Source organism: Harpia harpyja, chromosome 13, assembly GCF_026419915.1.
Source record: "Harpia harpyja isolate bHarHar1 chromosome 13, bHarHar1 primary haplotype, whole genome shotgun sequence".
Classification (NCBI taxonomy): Eukaryota; Metazoa; Chordata; class Aves; order Accipitriformes; family Accipitridae; genus Harpia; species Harpia harpyja.
Window position 1 is genome coordinate 32,895,735 of NC_068952.1, and position 17,009 is coordinate 32,912,743.

Below are 17,009 nucleotides of genomic sequence, written 5' to 3' on the forward strand. Positions count from 1 at the left end.
AGAAGCATATAGCAGTGTGGACAACAGCTAGCAGCTTGCCATGTGATATGTATGTCAGCTAAATGAGAAGCATCTTTGCACTGCACCCAGAAAGGAGCACCTTGCTATTCTGCTCTCTTCTTTTGACTTTTAATGAATGGTACTTGTTATCGGCACATGGTAAGCACTCTTGGAACGTTGTCTGTCTTCTCTCCAGAAGAAAATAATTATTTGAAAAGAGAAAAAATAATTTAATTAAGAGGAAATCAACATCAACACCCCAAGCATGGCAGCTTCTACAGGACATGCTACCGGTGGGAAAGTTTTCAAGGACATCATCTACCTGTTTAACTGTACATGAGATTACTGTAATTTGTCTGCCAAGAATAAGTGAGTAAAGTATACTGCTGATCTGGTTGATCTCTTTCCTGAAGGTCATGAATATTTCTGAGCACTTGATGATCTTTAACAACCATCCTCTGTTGAAAGCATAACTGTTCACTGCACCATTGTGTTACATTCTCAACAATAGTGCCCCGCTCAGCACACAAAAGTCTTCAGTCAATTTGAATGCATCGGACCCAACAAAATATTTAGATGTTTAAAGCAGAAGCACCCAAGACTGCAAAACCCTGATGAAGTGGCTTTCCAACTCTGAACGTGATCAGCTTCATAGGCACTTAAGCTTTTTACTTTTAAATTCTCCAGGTTCTTCTTTGCATGCTCATAATTGTCTTTGTCTTGGTAAGGAACAACAGTTCAATACTGCTCATATACCTAAGCCCCATCAAGATTTAGAGCAGAAGCATTTGTCTAAGTCTCTTTCAGAGAACAACCTGGTAGTCAAAATCAGAGCCTGATTCACACTGACTGCTTAAACCATCTCTGAAAACCTAACTGGGGGCTACCATTTTATTTTAAAACTCAGCAGGTCTAAGTGATAGTGATAACTTCTTTATATAACAACTTGTCCTTGGCCATCAAAATGGATTTAGATACCTAATTCCTATTTGTCCAGTCAGATATCTTTGAGGCTATAGGTGTCAATTTTTAAAACACTTGTGGAAAATGGGTAATGCACAGTTCAGTAATTACAAGACTAAGGGGTTCAAAACTATACCCCTATCTTCCAGGAGTTTTCTCACACAAGACTATAAATTGTAACAAGTGAGCGCAGATTTAATTTGCATGTTGAGCTTTGTCATCTAGCAAGCAGGGCATTTATTAGGAAAGGAATCTAGGGGAAACCTGAGTTCCAACGGTGGCCCTCAGGGCAGCTATTTTGAGTCAGTATACAAAATACAGAGAGCTGTTCAGGGAGTAGATCACAGAGTCCTCCTCTTTCCCGGTGAGCCTCAAAAATGTCTCTTCACAGGGCCACAACATTTTAGATTCAACAGTAAGGTCAGTCTCTTTCCCTGGGCACAGCGCTGAGAACATAAGACAGGCTTCATGATTCTTCTGACATTAAGCTTGAAGTGTTTAATTTTAGGTTACATCCCGTACTAGATTTGTCTAATCAATGTTTTTATTTTACTTTTTTAAACCAAAGTTGTGGCCTGGGGCAACTCCACTGCCTTTTGGGAACCATAATAAAACTAATGATTTATTACTATCACATTACCTCTTCAAAAGCAGAGCCTTCTATATCAGCAGGCACATCAAAACATAAATAAAGACAGTGTATAAACATATTGTGTAGAAGTAAAGGAGAAACTTTTTTCATTGCCACCCACTCCCACTACATCTTTTGCTTATTATTGCCAACCCAGTAACACCAGAAAAGTCTTTGACAGCATCATTTAATCGCCTTTCTTACTTAATACCTCACTAATTCAGAAAACATATAATTTAACTGCAAATTCACTCCAATAAATATGGCAAAATTATTTGTGTTTTTTTCAAAGATATACAGAAACAGAGAGTAGGTTAAATTGTCTTCAAGATCTAAGAAACTTTATTCACTACACATGAGTTGTGGGTTTAAATTTTCCCACTGCTAGTTAGAAACACGGTAGCTAAGGGATGCATTTGATTCCAGAAACTTCTTAACTTTGTCTTAACCAATAAGTTCTGCTGCAAAACTAAATTTAATTTTGCATATGTCAGGGTTCTATCAAAGCTGTAACTATTTCCCAACTTTCATTCATTTCAAATCTCCTGATTGGCAAGGCCCTGCAATGAAAATGTTTGGCTTCTGGGAGAATACAAAAATACAGGGGACATGGTATTAATTATTGATTGAGTGCATTCTTTAGTATATCAGAAAGATTTCTTTTGAGCATCTAGAGACATAGAGACCCTTATTCTAGAAATGAATTGTGCACTGCCTCCATAAACACAGGGTTGAAATAGTGGGTTCATAACGAATTAATCTGCTCCCCCTACCTGACAACAGAGAATCATCACTTCCAACAGTTCTCATAATTAATATTCTATCAGAAATGTTAACAGCACTTCAAAGGGCCACCTTCCCTTACTCAAAGATGCAGTATTAAGGGAAAATTTAATCCTGTTGTAAGCAGGGGAGTTGCACCAACGCTGAATTATCTTCAGTGTTTATCTAGTAGGGGATATTACATACATTCCGGTGTGCAAACACAAGAATTAGCTCATTGTCTGCCCAGACCAAAATACAGAACATAGATTTCCTAAATAGTTTACAAAATACCAAAGTGAGAGCTTTATAGTAAGATACTATAATGGACAATGCTGAAATGCTATGCAGCATATATTTTGTCACATAAATGTACTTTGTCAGTATGAGATGAGGTGAATTTAAGTGCCTAACATAATATATATATAAAAACAGATTTTTTTTTTTATATACAAAAGCTTTGCAAATAGAATGAGTTTTGGTCTTGTAGAAAAACAATATTTGAGATGTGCTGAACTGAAATGTATAACTTGAATTTTTGTCAAAAACAAAACCACTGTTTGTAGGCAGGAAAGATTATTTACCTACAAAACAGCTGTCTCATTTTTGCAAAAATAATGATCTTTTATGCCCAGCGCAAAACCATGAAAACTCTTTTTTTTTTTCCCCAAGGGGTGAATTTTCCTAAATTTTCACTGTGATATGCTACCACACGTTTATTAACAGAAGTGAAGACACCTTTGTCTATAAAAAATTCACAAATAATCACAAAAAGAATAGAAAATATGACTCCTAAGGGAAAATTAATATAGTAGCTGTCTTGAAAAATAATCAGTTAGGCTCATTGTATACCTGATTGATTTTTTTTTTTAAAAGAAAACAAAGACCCTGAATTTTGCTGTTAACAATCCACCATGCTTAATTTTCATTCCCCTCCCTTATAACACATTGTGATACCTACCACGTAGCATTCCTATTCACTGAAACAAAACCACTGAAGTAGGACAGGAACTTGGACACTGACTTAACTATTCTCAGTTAAACATGGCCTCTTCCAGAAATACAACATATCGCAAATACAATATAGCAAAGTGATTACTAGAAGTTTATATTCTGATTTTCCCAGATAAACAAAATTATTCAATTACCAGGACTGCAAACATTTAAATGATTCCCCTACTGAAAGTCAATGTTTACATTTCCTAAAATACTAGAGCATATGAGCTTCCTGCATGCAATTTTCTCACCCTGAGATCTAGATAGCATACAAGAATATACCACCATTTTTTTAATACCACTTGTAAAAGAACAGTCTCATATTGCTAAAAGATTTAACAGTATTGCTTTAATGATGTATTTTTGCTTTCTTTGACTGACAGACTCGTATTCATTAGCTGATTCTTCCTTCCTTTGTATCCCCATTATTCCCATTTAACTGTGAAATATCTCAATAGATAAGTGCTTTTTCAAGTGACTGAAATTAGCACTTACCTGCTGGATACCATACGTCCAGCCTTGCCTTATACGGTCCCTTGCCCACACATTGTGAGCATTCTCTGCTAGTTTATCCACCATAGCTTCTTGAGAAGGGGTCAGTTTGATAAAACTCAGATCCATGGGAGCAGGCTTATATCCACTCAACAACTGGTAGCTGTCAAAAAACACAGAACTTGCAGTTACTTTTCAGTAAGAAAAAATAAATAGAAACCGCATAGGAAAGAAGTGACATGTATGCAAGGTAGCTATATAAATAATGTGCCTTTGAACATAAAGAATAATAATGCATTGACATTTGTTTTTGTTTCAAGCTAATTGTGTCTCGATGGGATGAAGTAGCTGGTAATGAAAGCTACCCAAAATGGTGTGAACTAAAAATGTTTTTAAAGTATTTTAGTAATTTCACATTTAAAGTAGTAGATGAAGATGTTGTTTATCTAAATACTTACATGAATACTATTATTGTTACCCCTGCGCACTTCACAATACTTATTGAATTCTATCTATCTCCTACTGAAGCAAGAAAATAAATTCTTCTTACTACATATAGGGATGTGAGAGACAGATCAGGTCAAATGGCTTACTCAAGATCACCTATGAAGTCCATCTAATAAAAGTTTGTCTTTATAATACTTCATACTTTAACTATCCTTCAAATCATAGGAGCAAACGTTTAAAATTTAAGCATGACTTCAGAACAGAGACACGGCTTCCTCACTATTTTTAGCACTCCTAAGATCAAAGTGTTTACCTTTATGAAGTTGTTCCCATCGAATTAATTACAGTCATCTCCCATTTTACTTACCACCAAACCTTCTTCAATAAAGGAGGTAATGCATATGGTGATGGATGCAGCACATCAGGACTTAATAAATTTACAACGAAAACCTACGACACTACGTGGCACCATCACGGTGGCGGATGTTGCCTTCCCTTACCTCAGCTGATGAAGGAATGTGCAGGGGAAGGGGCGTAGGAAGAGAAAAGCGGGGGGCCGGACAGACAGGGGCTGTACTGCGTGTCTGTGCCCAGGTGCTGGGGAGTGGGGGGGGCTGCAGGGCGGCCTCTGTGAGGAGAGGCCGGGGCTGCCCCGTGCCGGACACAGCCTGCTCCAAAAGGGACCTGCCACTGGCCAAAGCTGAGCCCCTCAACCATGCTGGTGGCCCCTCTGGGAAGACATTTTTAAGAAAGGGCAAACAGCTGGCTGCACAGGAGGAAAAAAGTGTGAAAAACAGGCTGGCAGACAGCAAGGCCAGGGGTGGGCAGGTGGAGGTGTTCCAAGTGCCAGAGCTAGTGCTTCCCTGCAGCCCCAGGAGAGACCGGGCCGGAGCTGGTGGATGTGCCCTAAATATCCCCGAGTGTTTCTCCTTGAGCATACTGACAAAACAAAGCACTATTTTGGTCATAACGAAAGAGGTCTGTGGAAAATAAACATCATTCTCTCACTGGAATTATATGCGCTGGGGTGTTTAAAGAATGGCTAGTTTAAATAATTGTCTAATTATTTTCTAACCAACTTTGTAATTTCTTGTATTTTCTCTATTTGCACTGACAGAGAGAAATCCAGAAAAAGAAACAGTATTTATCCCCATTTATATTCTAAAATATTCAAATACTTTACAAATCTTAATTAATTCTCTTCTGTGATAACTATTCTAAAACCCATTTAAACAAATTATTGGTTGAAAACAATAATTGAAAACAAGCAAGCATTTAAGGAGGATTATCATCTATAAACATGAGGTTGGACCTTCCTTCAAAATTACCACATTAAAAAAAAATGTTCAAGCCTGAAAACAATTCAAGAACATCAATCCAAAATCAACCATTCATATAGTTACCAATCGGCAAATTTCTATTACAGAATTAAGCAAGCAGTTGGCAGTTGTGCTGCTATCTCCCACATGCTAGCTAACTGCCCTCATGGTTACTTCTCCTCAGGTAGCTGTGAAGTCGCTTCAGTGAGATGAGGAAAACCAGAGAGTAATGGAAACAGTGAATCATACAGAATTAACATGTTTGTCAGGCTGGCAATTACTGCATTCTTTCCAGTCACACTCCCCTGCACAAGTGTTACATTGTGCATATAAAAGCTATTTCAATGTAAGAGCAGGGTCAAAGAAGCAGAGGCCTCAAAGGATCCTCGTAATTTTGTCACAGAGGATGCGTATACCTTATTTCAGGATGCAAATGAATACTCATCAAGGGTAAGTATCAATAGATACTAAGGAAAATAACAAAAGCATGTTGTGTGTACAAATTCATGTTGGAGAATTGTCTTCAGCTGCAGACCGATGTTACTAGTCGAACCAGGTAGCTAAAATCCCAGCTCCTGCCTGGTCATCTGCTCATCAGTATCTTACCGGTCTTATCTTGCTCAGTATCTCTGCTGGCCTTATATTAACAATTTTTTTTTAAGAAGTAGATAAATTTAACTACTTCAGCAGCACACTATTGCTACCATATTGATCTGCCATTGATTTACAACAAGCATTACAGAATTTTTATTTGTGCCACCAACTAAAGTTACACAAAGAGTGGTAGATATGTTTCCAAGTGATCTTAGTCCATACTCTGCTCTCTTGATTACAGATTTTCAGTAGTCTACATATGTTGTTTTACAAGAGAAAATTAAACATACCAAAATATTTTTTTTAAAACTTTTCATTTTCATTCTGACAGTTCTTTTTTCCATTCCCATTTCATTTAGAATTTTTTTTTAACCCATAGAAACACTAAATATTTAGAATTTATTAAAATAAAGACTTCGAATATTTCAAGGAGTTATTTCAAAATAAAAGGTTATTGAAGCATGCTTTATTCAAAAACCTAAAGTAAAGTTATACCAGGAAAAAACTTCCTAATAGAAAGAGAATTTCTATCAGCAAAAGTTGTGTTTGCAGTACACTTTAGCTAGTTGTTCAAAATGGTCCAAAAAAGCTCTTTTGTGGAGTAGTGCTGTATTAGAAAAGACACATTTCTGGCACAAATGTCAGTTAAAAATGTGATTTTCCTCAACTTGTAACCAGTATGGTTGTCATGTCAAAATTCTGTAGGACTGACACAAATATAAACTTAGCATTTTACAATCCTCATTGTTACAACAGGATGGCAGAAAAGAAAAAAAGCAAAGGGTTAAGAAGACAGACAAGAATATACAAAGTAAGGTGGAAAAATTTCTTAGAAAGTAGAGCAGATGAGCTCCCATCAAAAATTTAGCTTTTCACACACTACCTCCTGTAACCTTTTGTTATGGTTAATTCTAGTCTAACTGTGAAACAGCAACCCTTCTTCTCTCCAGGACTGTATCCCATGAAAAATGTGATCCAGCCTTATAGCTGCACAACTGTAACTAGATCATGAAATCTTTGCTCCATTTTTGCTCAACAAACATTTGATGCTATTGAGAATGTAGCCACATTTTTTTTTTTCTTTCCTTTTTACTCATTTTTTCTATCCATTGTGTCATGGCTTAACCCCAGCCAGCAACTAAGCACCACGCAGCCGCTCACTCACTGTCCCCCCCACCCAGTGGGATGGGGGAGAAAATCGGGAAAAGAAGTAAAACTCATGGGTTGAGATAAGAACAGTTTAATAGAACAGAAAAGAAGAAACTAATAATGATAATGATAACACTAATAAAATGACAAAAATAATAATAAAAGTATTGGAACGTACAAATGATACGCAGTGCAATTGCTCACCACCCACCGATCGACACCCAGTTAGTCTCCGAGCGGCAATTCCCCGCCCCCACTCCCCCCAGTTTCTATACTAGATGTGACATCACATGGTGTAGAATACCCCTTTGGCCAGTTTGGGTCAGCTGTCCTGGCTGTGTCCCCTCCCAGCTTCTTGTGCCCCTCCAGCCTTCTTGCTGGCTGGGCATGAGAAACTGAAAAATCCTTGACTTTAGACTAAACACTACTTAGCAACAACTGAAGACATCAGCATTATCAACATTCTTCGCATACTGAACTCAAAACACAGCACTGTACCAGCTACTAGGAAGACAATTAACTCTATCCCAGCTGAAACCAGGACACATTGTATGTGAGGTATCAAAATTCTGACTTGGTATGTATGGTAGGACCTCAGGTTTCTAAAATTATGACTGTTAATGATATTAAAAAGAATCAGCATTATCACTCTTCTTAAATTAGGAAGTATAATTTCTTCAGACTTGAGATTTAGCTGCCGTTTTTCAAACCATCAAATCTAATTCACTTGAACAATCTTGCAAATGCATATACATTTCTGCCCAGGAAATTCAGAACAAAAATACAGAAGGCCCTAGATATCTCTTCCTTTTAGTCTTATATGTAGTTATTTTGGGATACCAATACTGAAGAACAGTTTGGGGGAATTTAAACTAGTCCCTTGCTTTTATTCTTATTCATTCTTGTGAAGTGACCACATCAGGGATTCTGAAACTGTGATATCAATGGTATGTAAATCAGTGCAGTGTGGTATATATCAAAGACTTAAGGGTCCAGGTTCTTACAGCTACCTTATAGTAAAGTGTTACCCAGAAGCCTGCAGCAATCTTGCCGGACCGGGCCATGAGCTTTTGGCTCACAAAAGGAAAAAGGAAGGCATGCTTTAGTTAAACATGGGCTTGGGTTTATTATACTGGCCTTAGGGATGCAGTGTAGGGAATATGAAGGTATGAGTCAGTGAAAGGCTACTGTGAATAATGGAGATATGCAATAGCAGAGGAACATCTATTTCTGCACAGAGCACATCCCTGCAAAGAGCTATGAGTTGCTACTGGTGGCAGCAACTTAGCAACTAGCACTTACCATTGCTCTTAGTCATAACCAAGAAAACTAAATTACTAATTTAAATTTAGGAATAACAGAACACATGGAAGCTCTCTCATACTGAAACTGTGACCTTTACCCTTCTGGTTTTATACACATTATAAACCCTCTTTATCCCATGGGCTCAAATGTATGTTGGGCTGTAGGGCTGTCATATGCTTATCAGCAAGTACAGTTCCATTACTTTCAACTATGTTAAAGTTCCCAAATTCTTCACTCCCAAACTGGGGGGTGCATTGGTGCTAAGGAAGAAGCCAGGGCACCTTGGCTGGGCCATGATAGCTGGTTTCAGAGCTGTGGTAGTAGACACCACTATATCATACCAGCCTGAGCCCAGTCCTACCAATGCTGTTGCCAATCAATCACTCAGGAAAAAAAGGCAGGCAGCTACCTATACCAGTTGTCTCCACTTCGAGTCACTAGATGGCCATTCTAGGACTTTCAAAAGGGTTACCTTTAAATATTTGCAGCAGAGCAAGATATATTGACACGTTTGCTGTAAAAATTCTTTATCAAGTTTCTGCAGCACACTCCAAAGAACTATGTAACAATGAATGCCAGGCATTTCAATGAATCACAGAAAACCTAAACTTTCTCTAAACATCAGATCATAAACATCTAAAAGAAAAGGTGTGGATGTAGGTATGTGTAAACTTCTGAAAATTTGTATGCATACGTGCATACCTAAGTACCAATAAAACCAGCGATATGAACATCAAATGGTTAAAATACAGTTCACTTAACTCACACTGCCTAACAAAAAGATGCATTTGAATTTCAACTTACTTCTTTGGAAGTTTCATTTTTTTCACTTTTTCTTCAGCATGTTCATCAGCAATTCCAACATGGCAGCCTAATGCCAGCAGGGTTCTAGGACACAGAAATCAGAGATAAATTACTGCCAATGTTTCTATATTCAGAGTTGCTGCTGTGTATATAAATGGCAGTATACAACAACTGAGACCTGTGGAAATGACAACAATATAATATGGAAAGATCAACACCAGCTTTTTTGTATATGTAATAAGCTTTCTGATAGTGTTAAGAAAATGCCACAAGATGTTCCTAAAAATTTTAGTAAAGATAATGAGTGGACTACCACAAAATGGAACTATCGCAGTCTATTTCATCTATATGAGGCATCAGTTGAAAGATTCCCTACCCTTGAAATATATACTTCTGCTTTATATACTTATACATACTGCTTATATATTCATTCATACTGCTTTATATCAGAATCTTTTTATGTTATGTTATTTACTTCAAAGCTGATGAAAGAAGAAAAGGCAGGAAACCTCACTTGTTATCCTTAGAATGTGTCATCTTTACAAAGAGAGGCTGTTATCCAGAGATTTTAATTGGATCTGGATTTTGTTAGGACATGCTACTGAAGAGAGGACGGACAGCAGAATGCATGATAAGCATTAGGCCAAAGCTGTCATCTTAATGCTCGGTATGGATGTTGCATGTTAATCCACTTCAGAGAAAAGCATTCAGGCTAGACACAGTGTCTTGTGTACCCGAAGGCTTCTGCCACACAGCCACTGACCCAGGCACCCCATTCTGGCCTGACTCTGCAAGATGCAGCTCATTTCAGAAAACAAACACTCTCTACATAACCGTACAACAGGGTCGACAGTATTAATCGGGTTTTTGATTACTTCAGACCTCTTCCTTACAATCATAGTACCCGGCAGTATAAATCTTAAGCCTCATTCATCTCCAGGATTTGATCTGCAACTCATTAATTATTTGTCCCTGCATTTATGTTCAATACTGCGTTATCAAGTCTTAGTTTCTTTAGCCTAAGTGCATTACTAAAATATTGACATTGAAATGAAAAGAAATCCTGGACAAAAGTCAGAGACTGCTTTGGAGTCAGATCAGAAGTTTCTCAAAATCTGAGGGTGACACCCATATCTTTGATTGAAACTGATTACACAGAAGAAATCACAAGTGTAAACCTTGGACTCCATTCTCAATCTTCCCAACATGGAAGAAAGCTGAAAAACAAGTTTTTTATTTGTTCTTGTTGCTAGTTAAAACAATATTTTCCAGTCTTCCTTTAACTATATTTACTGCTCTTGAACTGACTGGGGAAAAAAAGGGCATAAATATTGCTCTCGCAGTATTTCTCTTGGCAGATGAATCGTATGTTTCAAGAAGATTCTTACAGCATGGTTTAAGTGCTAGCTACATGAAGTAAATCCTACTGTTATGGTCTGTGAACCCTGATTTAAAATTAGACAGTAAAATCAGATACGAGGAAATCAACATGCAGTGGCCACCTCCTGCAAAACACACTATCTGCTAAGAATACTCCATGCAGCTAAATTTCAATTGGCATAAATCATACATGATTCCTATGCAGCTATCACCAGCATAAGTAAGAGAACATATCTAACAGTGGAAAGCAGTACAAAAGAGCTAACCCCAGGTAACCCTAAAATTTTCTTGTCATGTAAGACAGGAATTTGAACCCTACATTATCTCCGCCCAGACACAGCAAATTCAAATCAGAGAGCCACAGGAGCATAAAAAGGCATACCATACCACTAGAACCTGAAAGACCCCTAAAGCACTTCAAAACAAAACAAGAAAACTGGAGGTGGCTGAATGCAGCCCTTGGCATAATATTGATACATGTAATTATCACACACAGAGTAAATAAGTAGAAACGGGAAAGTCAGTCACAAAATAGTAAGCATAAAAAAAAAAATACAAGATCAAACTACAAAACATATAAGAACAAGCAGAAACAGTATGAGCAAGCATATTTTAATCCCATGACATTTTCAGAGGTAACTCATTCCTGAATCTTGACATTTCGTATAGTATATCATTTTTATAGTTCATAAAAGTATTCAATCATACTGAAAAATATACAGAGATCCCAATATATTGAAAAGAAATGTTATGTCAGATAATATGACTCAGAACTTCCTTGTTTTCTGCCTCTCTCATCTAGTAAAGCTGGCAGCAAAACTGGCAACTAATGAACAAAAAAAAACAATTACAGTAAGAGTTATTCTTGATGTCTTGCAACTTCTTCAAGTATGCAGTATGGAGTTTGATGCAAATTGTAAAGAATACAGCATATAGCTGACTAGAGGAAGTTTTATAAGAACATTTTCTTCCCCTCTTCTCCATTCTCCCCCATTGAGGTCAACTGCTCGTAGACTAGAAACATCTAGTAAAGAAATAGTCAAAGTAGCTTACAATTCAGGTCATTACAGTATGGATCATCTAGAATGGATTAGTGCACTAATTTTTCCACCTTTGCAAGCTTGCAGAAATGAACTGAGCAAGACACTCATATTCTAGTGCCTGAACAATAGATGTCTACATGATAAATATAACACGATACTGCAATATTATAACTGTATACTTCAGAAAACAAGGACTAATACAAGAATGCAATACAGACTGAGCTCAGTAAGCATACAAATTTTGAAATCCATAGAAAGAATGAATGCTTTATGTTTTGGATACTATCCATTTAATGAAAAGGCTCTCTCTAGAGTAAGTAATAAAATTACTAAAATAAAAGTAATCTATAATTTATATGTTTATAAAATCAAATTATTTTTGTTTTGTCAGGGTTAGATTTAGAAAAGCATTGGGTCCTGAACTGGTAATCATGTAAAGACTACTAAAATTTGTTTAGATATTTAGTGAAATAGGAGTGTGCATGTAATTCTGAGAGCATGATTTTTGTGATGCCTGAGTCATATTATATAGATATTATTCTAGCAAAAGATCCAACCATAGGGAAAGTTAATAACATCATCTTTTATAGTTTCATAAAATGGGAAGGAAGAAGCTATTCTGGATTCTTAGCACATTGCTGTGTTGACAGGGGTCTCAAAAGCTTTTCTTGAAATTCTAGTATCATCTCGGTGAAGACAAATATGAACTTATTTTCTTGCCTCCAGTGGGGTTCCATTTATCTCCAAATGCTTTATCTCTAAATAATGCCAAAATATCCCTGCAGAAACTGTTTAACACGAAGGGTCATAAATATGTTATTCATAGAGTAATTTCCTTACTGTGGGAATGGTGGAACAGTAAATAGCAGAGAGAAGCTGACTAGAGAAAGACACTACGAGAAATTCTACGAGGAGTGTTCTACCTAGCTTTCTACTATGAGGACATAAAGTCCTTATGAGTGTAAATGCTATATTTCATTATCAGTTTCCACGGCAAATTTTTTAATAATAGAGTACAAATATTCCCAGAAAAGTAATATCACATGCAGATAGTTATCTTTTGTTAACACTTTGAACAGGAAAAAGCAACTATATTTTAACAAGAAAAAAAAAAATAGATTTCAATGGATTGCAAATAGGAGTGACTGGAGAACTGCATACACTGCTGGGCATTTATCAGTTTGAAAATATTTTAACGTTGATTATATGCGATGCTACATATGAAAGAAATTACTTACACTAATAGATTTTCAATGCATTCACAGCAAAGTAAGAACTCACACCTGCTTGATTGACAAAGCTGAGATGAGGAATTGTTTCTTTGTGAGCCAGATAACCAGATTACTTGAATAAACCCATTAACATCCCACTGAAATTTTCTAGCATTCCAACTGGAGAGCTTCCATGACACTCACACATCTAGCTGCTCATCCACAAAAGGAAGGAATGCCTACTACTGTTTTGTGGCAATATGCGCAGATGACACAGAAATAGCAGCAAGGGGTCCTGAAGCAAAGGTCATCATTAGTCACATCCAAAAAATATCTATTGATTGTCGAAGGGTGCTTTATCAATGAAGAAAATTAAAAGAAATTAAACTAAATTGAATTAAACCAAATAAGAAGTGATTTTTTTTTCAAAGCATGGACCTATTTCTTTCCTCCAAACTAAATGAAAACTGCCTGAGTTGCGATTTCATAATCAGCATTACCACAATAATTCTAAAATTCCATAGATATTAAAAAGACTATCAAAGCCATTTTCAATACCAAATACATCATTCATTAATGTATCTCACTCCCTCATATTCATATTATTACCCTCACCTACACGTCAAATTGCAATTCACATGTCAAATTATAATTCTGGAAACTCTCACTTCCTTAGGAAACTCTCACTTGGGCTTCAAAAGTTCTAGCAACTTACTTCAGTGTTTCAAGTGACATTTGCAAGTTATAATTTCTTTCCTGCTCCGGCAATTTTGAGAACTCCACTAAACATGGGTGTTGTCTTTTGTTGTCATCTCTAACCTGAAAAGACAGTAAAGAAATGTTTAATGTGTCTTAAAAACTAGAAGAAATTTAAAACAGTCCAAAACACAAAGTACTTAAAGCTGATCCTGTCAGAATTACTCAAACTGAACACTTCAAAACAGCAAGTATTCTGTATTCTCAGTGCATGATCATTCTGTTCCAGTAAGGCAGAATTTGCATTTGCAAATAAACTTCAGTTTTGCAGATCTGAAGTGGAATAAATGCTAATTTGTACATTTCATTATACAGATGTTCACAACAAATATGCAAAGTTCAAGAATAGTGCAATCTATGTTATGTTTTGACATACAGCCATAACATAACAACTCATTTCAGCACCATGTGTGAAAAATTATACATCCAGTTTGTATAAATATGTTGATATGAATAGTCCTGAAGTCCTTACCTGACAAAAGTAACGATATAAAGGATAAATCTATCCTACCTCTTAATTCCAAAAATGTTTGTTTCTTAGTTATGTCCAGTAGTATATAAGCAGAAGCAACTGTTCAGCAGGCACAAATGAGTGGAACATTAATTTACTTTTACTGTAGTGACACCAGAGTCATGAAGGCTATAATTTACAAAATCCTACATTTTATAAACTTAAAAACTTTATCAAAAACATTTTTAAACTGCACTACTTCTATACAGTTTTAGTCTAATACTGGCCATAACACTGGCCATAACTAGGAAAGGCTGGGATAACTGAACAGTCTGCTGCTCTCAGGTTTGCATCTTTATCATGCTACAGCTCAGTCAACAAAATCTACAAAGATTATGTCTTGCTAGGAGGCTTGATAAAAAACCATTAGTTTGCAAATATTTGCAAATATAGCTAAAAGATGCCAGTGATAGTGTTAAGATTTGCTCAGTCGAGACTACATTTTTATCCATATCTTAAAATACTTTTGTGTCCATCTTTCATGGACCATAAGCTCCCCATTTATATTAATCTTTAAAGCTGTAACATGAAAATTATTGAAAAATAACATTATTAACAACTTTTGATCAACCAGGTAATTCTGCTGGAAAATGGAATGTTAACAGTCGAAGTTAAGAAGCCTAATTGTTGCACTTTTTCCAAATTGATCTTTACTCATTTGGTGAATATAGGATAGCTTTTAAATTATTTTGGCTGAAAAAAGACCAAGGCAGGAATTCTCAGTGAAGCGGTACCATTGAACTGGGTGTAATCTGTTCTCAACAGCTTGATCTGTTGTTCATATACAGAATCAGATTTGATGTTTAAGAAGGATAAGAAAGTCAGTAGCATATAAACTGGCATGAAATTTCTGACTTTCAGAAAAATAACCTATCACACATAAACTGATTGCTTGCCTTGCATATTGCATCAAATAAAAGAGCTTTTCTTTGGATATTTTAACACAAATGTCTTAAAATGAAAAAGCTGTAGCATCATGGCAATAAATCCATACACAGTATCTAAGATTACAGTTAAATAAAATCATAATATTGGGACATAAACATTGTATGTTAGAGCAGGGGAAGGAAAAAGTAATCTGCAAACTGTAACCTATTTATAAAGTTTCTCTAATTTCAAGTCCTGAGTGTTAATTATACATGAGTACCCGCAGAGTGAATATGAACATGGATCACTGATAGCTGAAATTTATTTTTTATTTATCATCTTCTATTTTTGTCAGTTCTGTGTTTTTCTGTAACAGTATCTAAACTGTACACTACTACTCAATATAGTTTGTTTAATCTCATGAAAAAACCCTCACATTTCTCTGTAACATGTCTGAGTAACATATTTTTGCATTTTGATCTAAGCACATAATAATTATCAAATTGAACAGCAGTCACTTGTTTATGGTTTGGACTGAAAAATATTTACAATCTCCAGGGGATATTTATCGTCATTTGATGGGATTAATGTTCTTTGGACAGGCAATACAAGCAATTAAACTGTCAAGCTACTTGATCAAAATCATTAGCCACTAAAATGAGAAACAACTTTTAGCAGACACTGAAAATCTTTATTTGCAGATTTCTTTCTAAGACCTACGGTAATCTGCGTTAATAAAGATTCAGTATAGGCTCCAATAAGAAGAATTACTTTAGATCTGTGTACAGCTAATTTAAATCTTGGATGTCAGGTGTTTTCCTCAGAATTCCAATGTTAATTTAATTTCCCCTAGTAACATTCTTTTCACTGTACAGCTACATTATATAATACTCTATTATACAGTCAACATATTTTGTAGGTTACCTTCCTGCCCCCCCCCTTTTTGTTGCAAATACATTATGTAAGTGGCAGAACTCTTGACACCTATCCATTCTTAATTTTTGTGGCTGGTTTTAAGTGTACAGCGAAGTTTAATAGAAACAAAGATATGCAGATGCATCTGATGATTTCAAGCTGGACACCTAAATACCACTTCATATTCAGACTTACAATGAAGCCAGTTAACAAAGGCCCTTAATTTTGCTACATTGGCTTGTTGTTTTACTTTGTTACATGTATAAAATGCAGTAGTAATATCACATGCAATATTGGGTATCACTTTGGTGATACTACACACAGATCTCATGAAACAGGTATGTAGGAGGGAATATAAAATGCAATCTACAGCAGATTTTTTTTAATAATCTGGAAAGACATTTAAATCTACAGATTCTCTGTCATTAGCCTTTAAACTTTTTGACTTGATGAAAAAACACCACTAGCTACCATATATAATGCATCTTGCTCTGAACTAAAAAGACCAAATCTAAGATTAAAGGACTCATATGTGTGTGTCTAAACGTGCTAATTTCTGTTTCATGCCTTCCCTCAGTACTCAGTAACTGCAGCGCATCAATTCAGATAACTAGAACTGGCGACAGTGGCTTAAACTAATGAAATCATCTGTGAGAAACCAATATGATAAAGAGTCAGCCTCCAGAAGATGATCAGCACATACTTTGCCACATTCCCAAAGTGAGCACACCCAATCATAGAACACTAAAGCTAGAGAGAGAAAGCTGAATAACTTAAAAGATTTAGCACCTGGTTTCATTCTGAATATAACTACAACATTTATTGCTGCTTAACTTGATACTTACTGTGTATTGTTTAAATTAA

At 36.1% G+C, this 17,009-nt stretch overlaps 1 protein-coding gene across 9 annotated transcripts in view; it reads right to left on the minus strand.

Moving 5' to 3' along the window:
• RYR2 (ryanodine receptor 2) overlaps positions 1 to 17,009 on the minus strand; it is a 449,694-nt gene that overhangs the window by 181,264 nt on the left and 251,421 nt on the right. For all 9 annotated transcript variants that reach the window (XM_052805738.1, XM_052805746.1, XM_052805744.1 and 6 more), the window contains 3 exons: positions 13,812 to 13,915; positions 9,463 to 9,546; positions 3,848 to 4,007 (listed from right to left, as the gene is read on the minus strand). In XM_052805738.1, the coding sequence (XP_052661698.1) occupies positions 3,848 to 4,007; positions 9,463 to 9,546; positions 13,812 to 13,915 (348 nt within the window). The remainder of the gene's footprint in view (positions 1 to 3,847; positions 4,008 to 9,462; positions 9,547 to 13,811; positions 13,916 to 17,009) is intronic.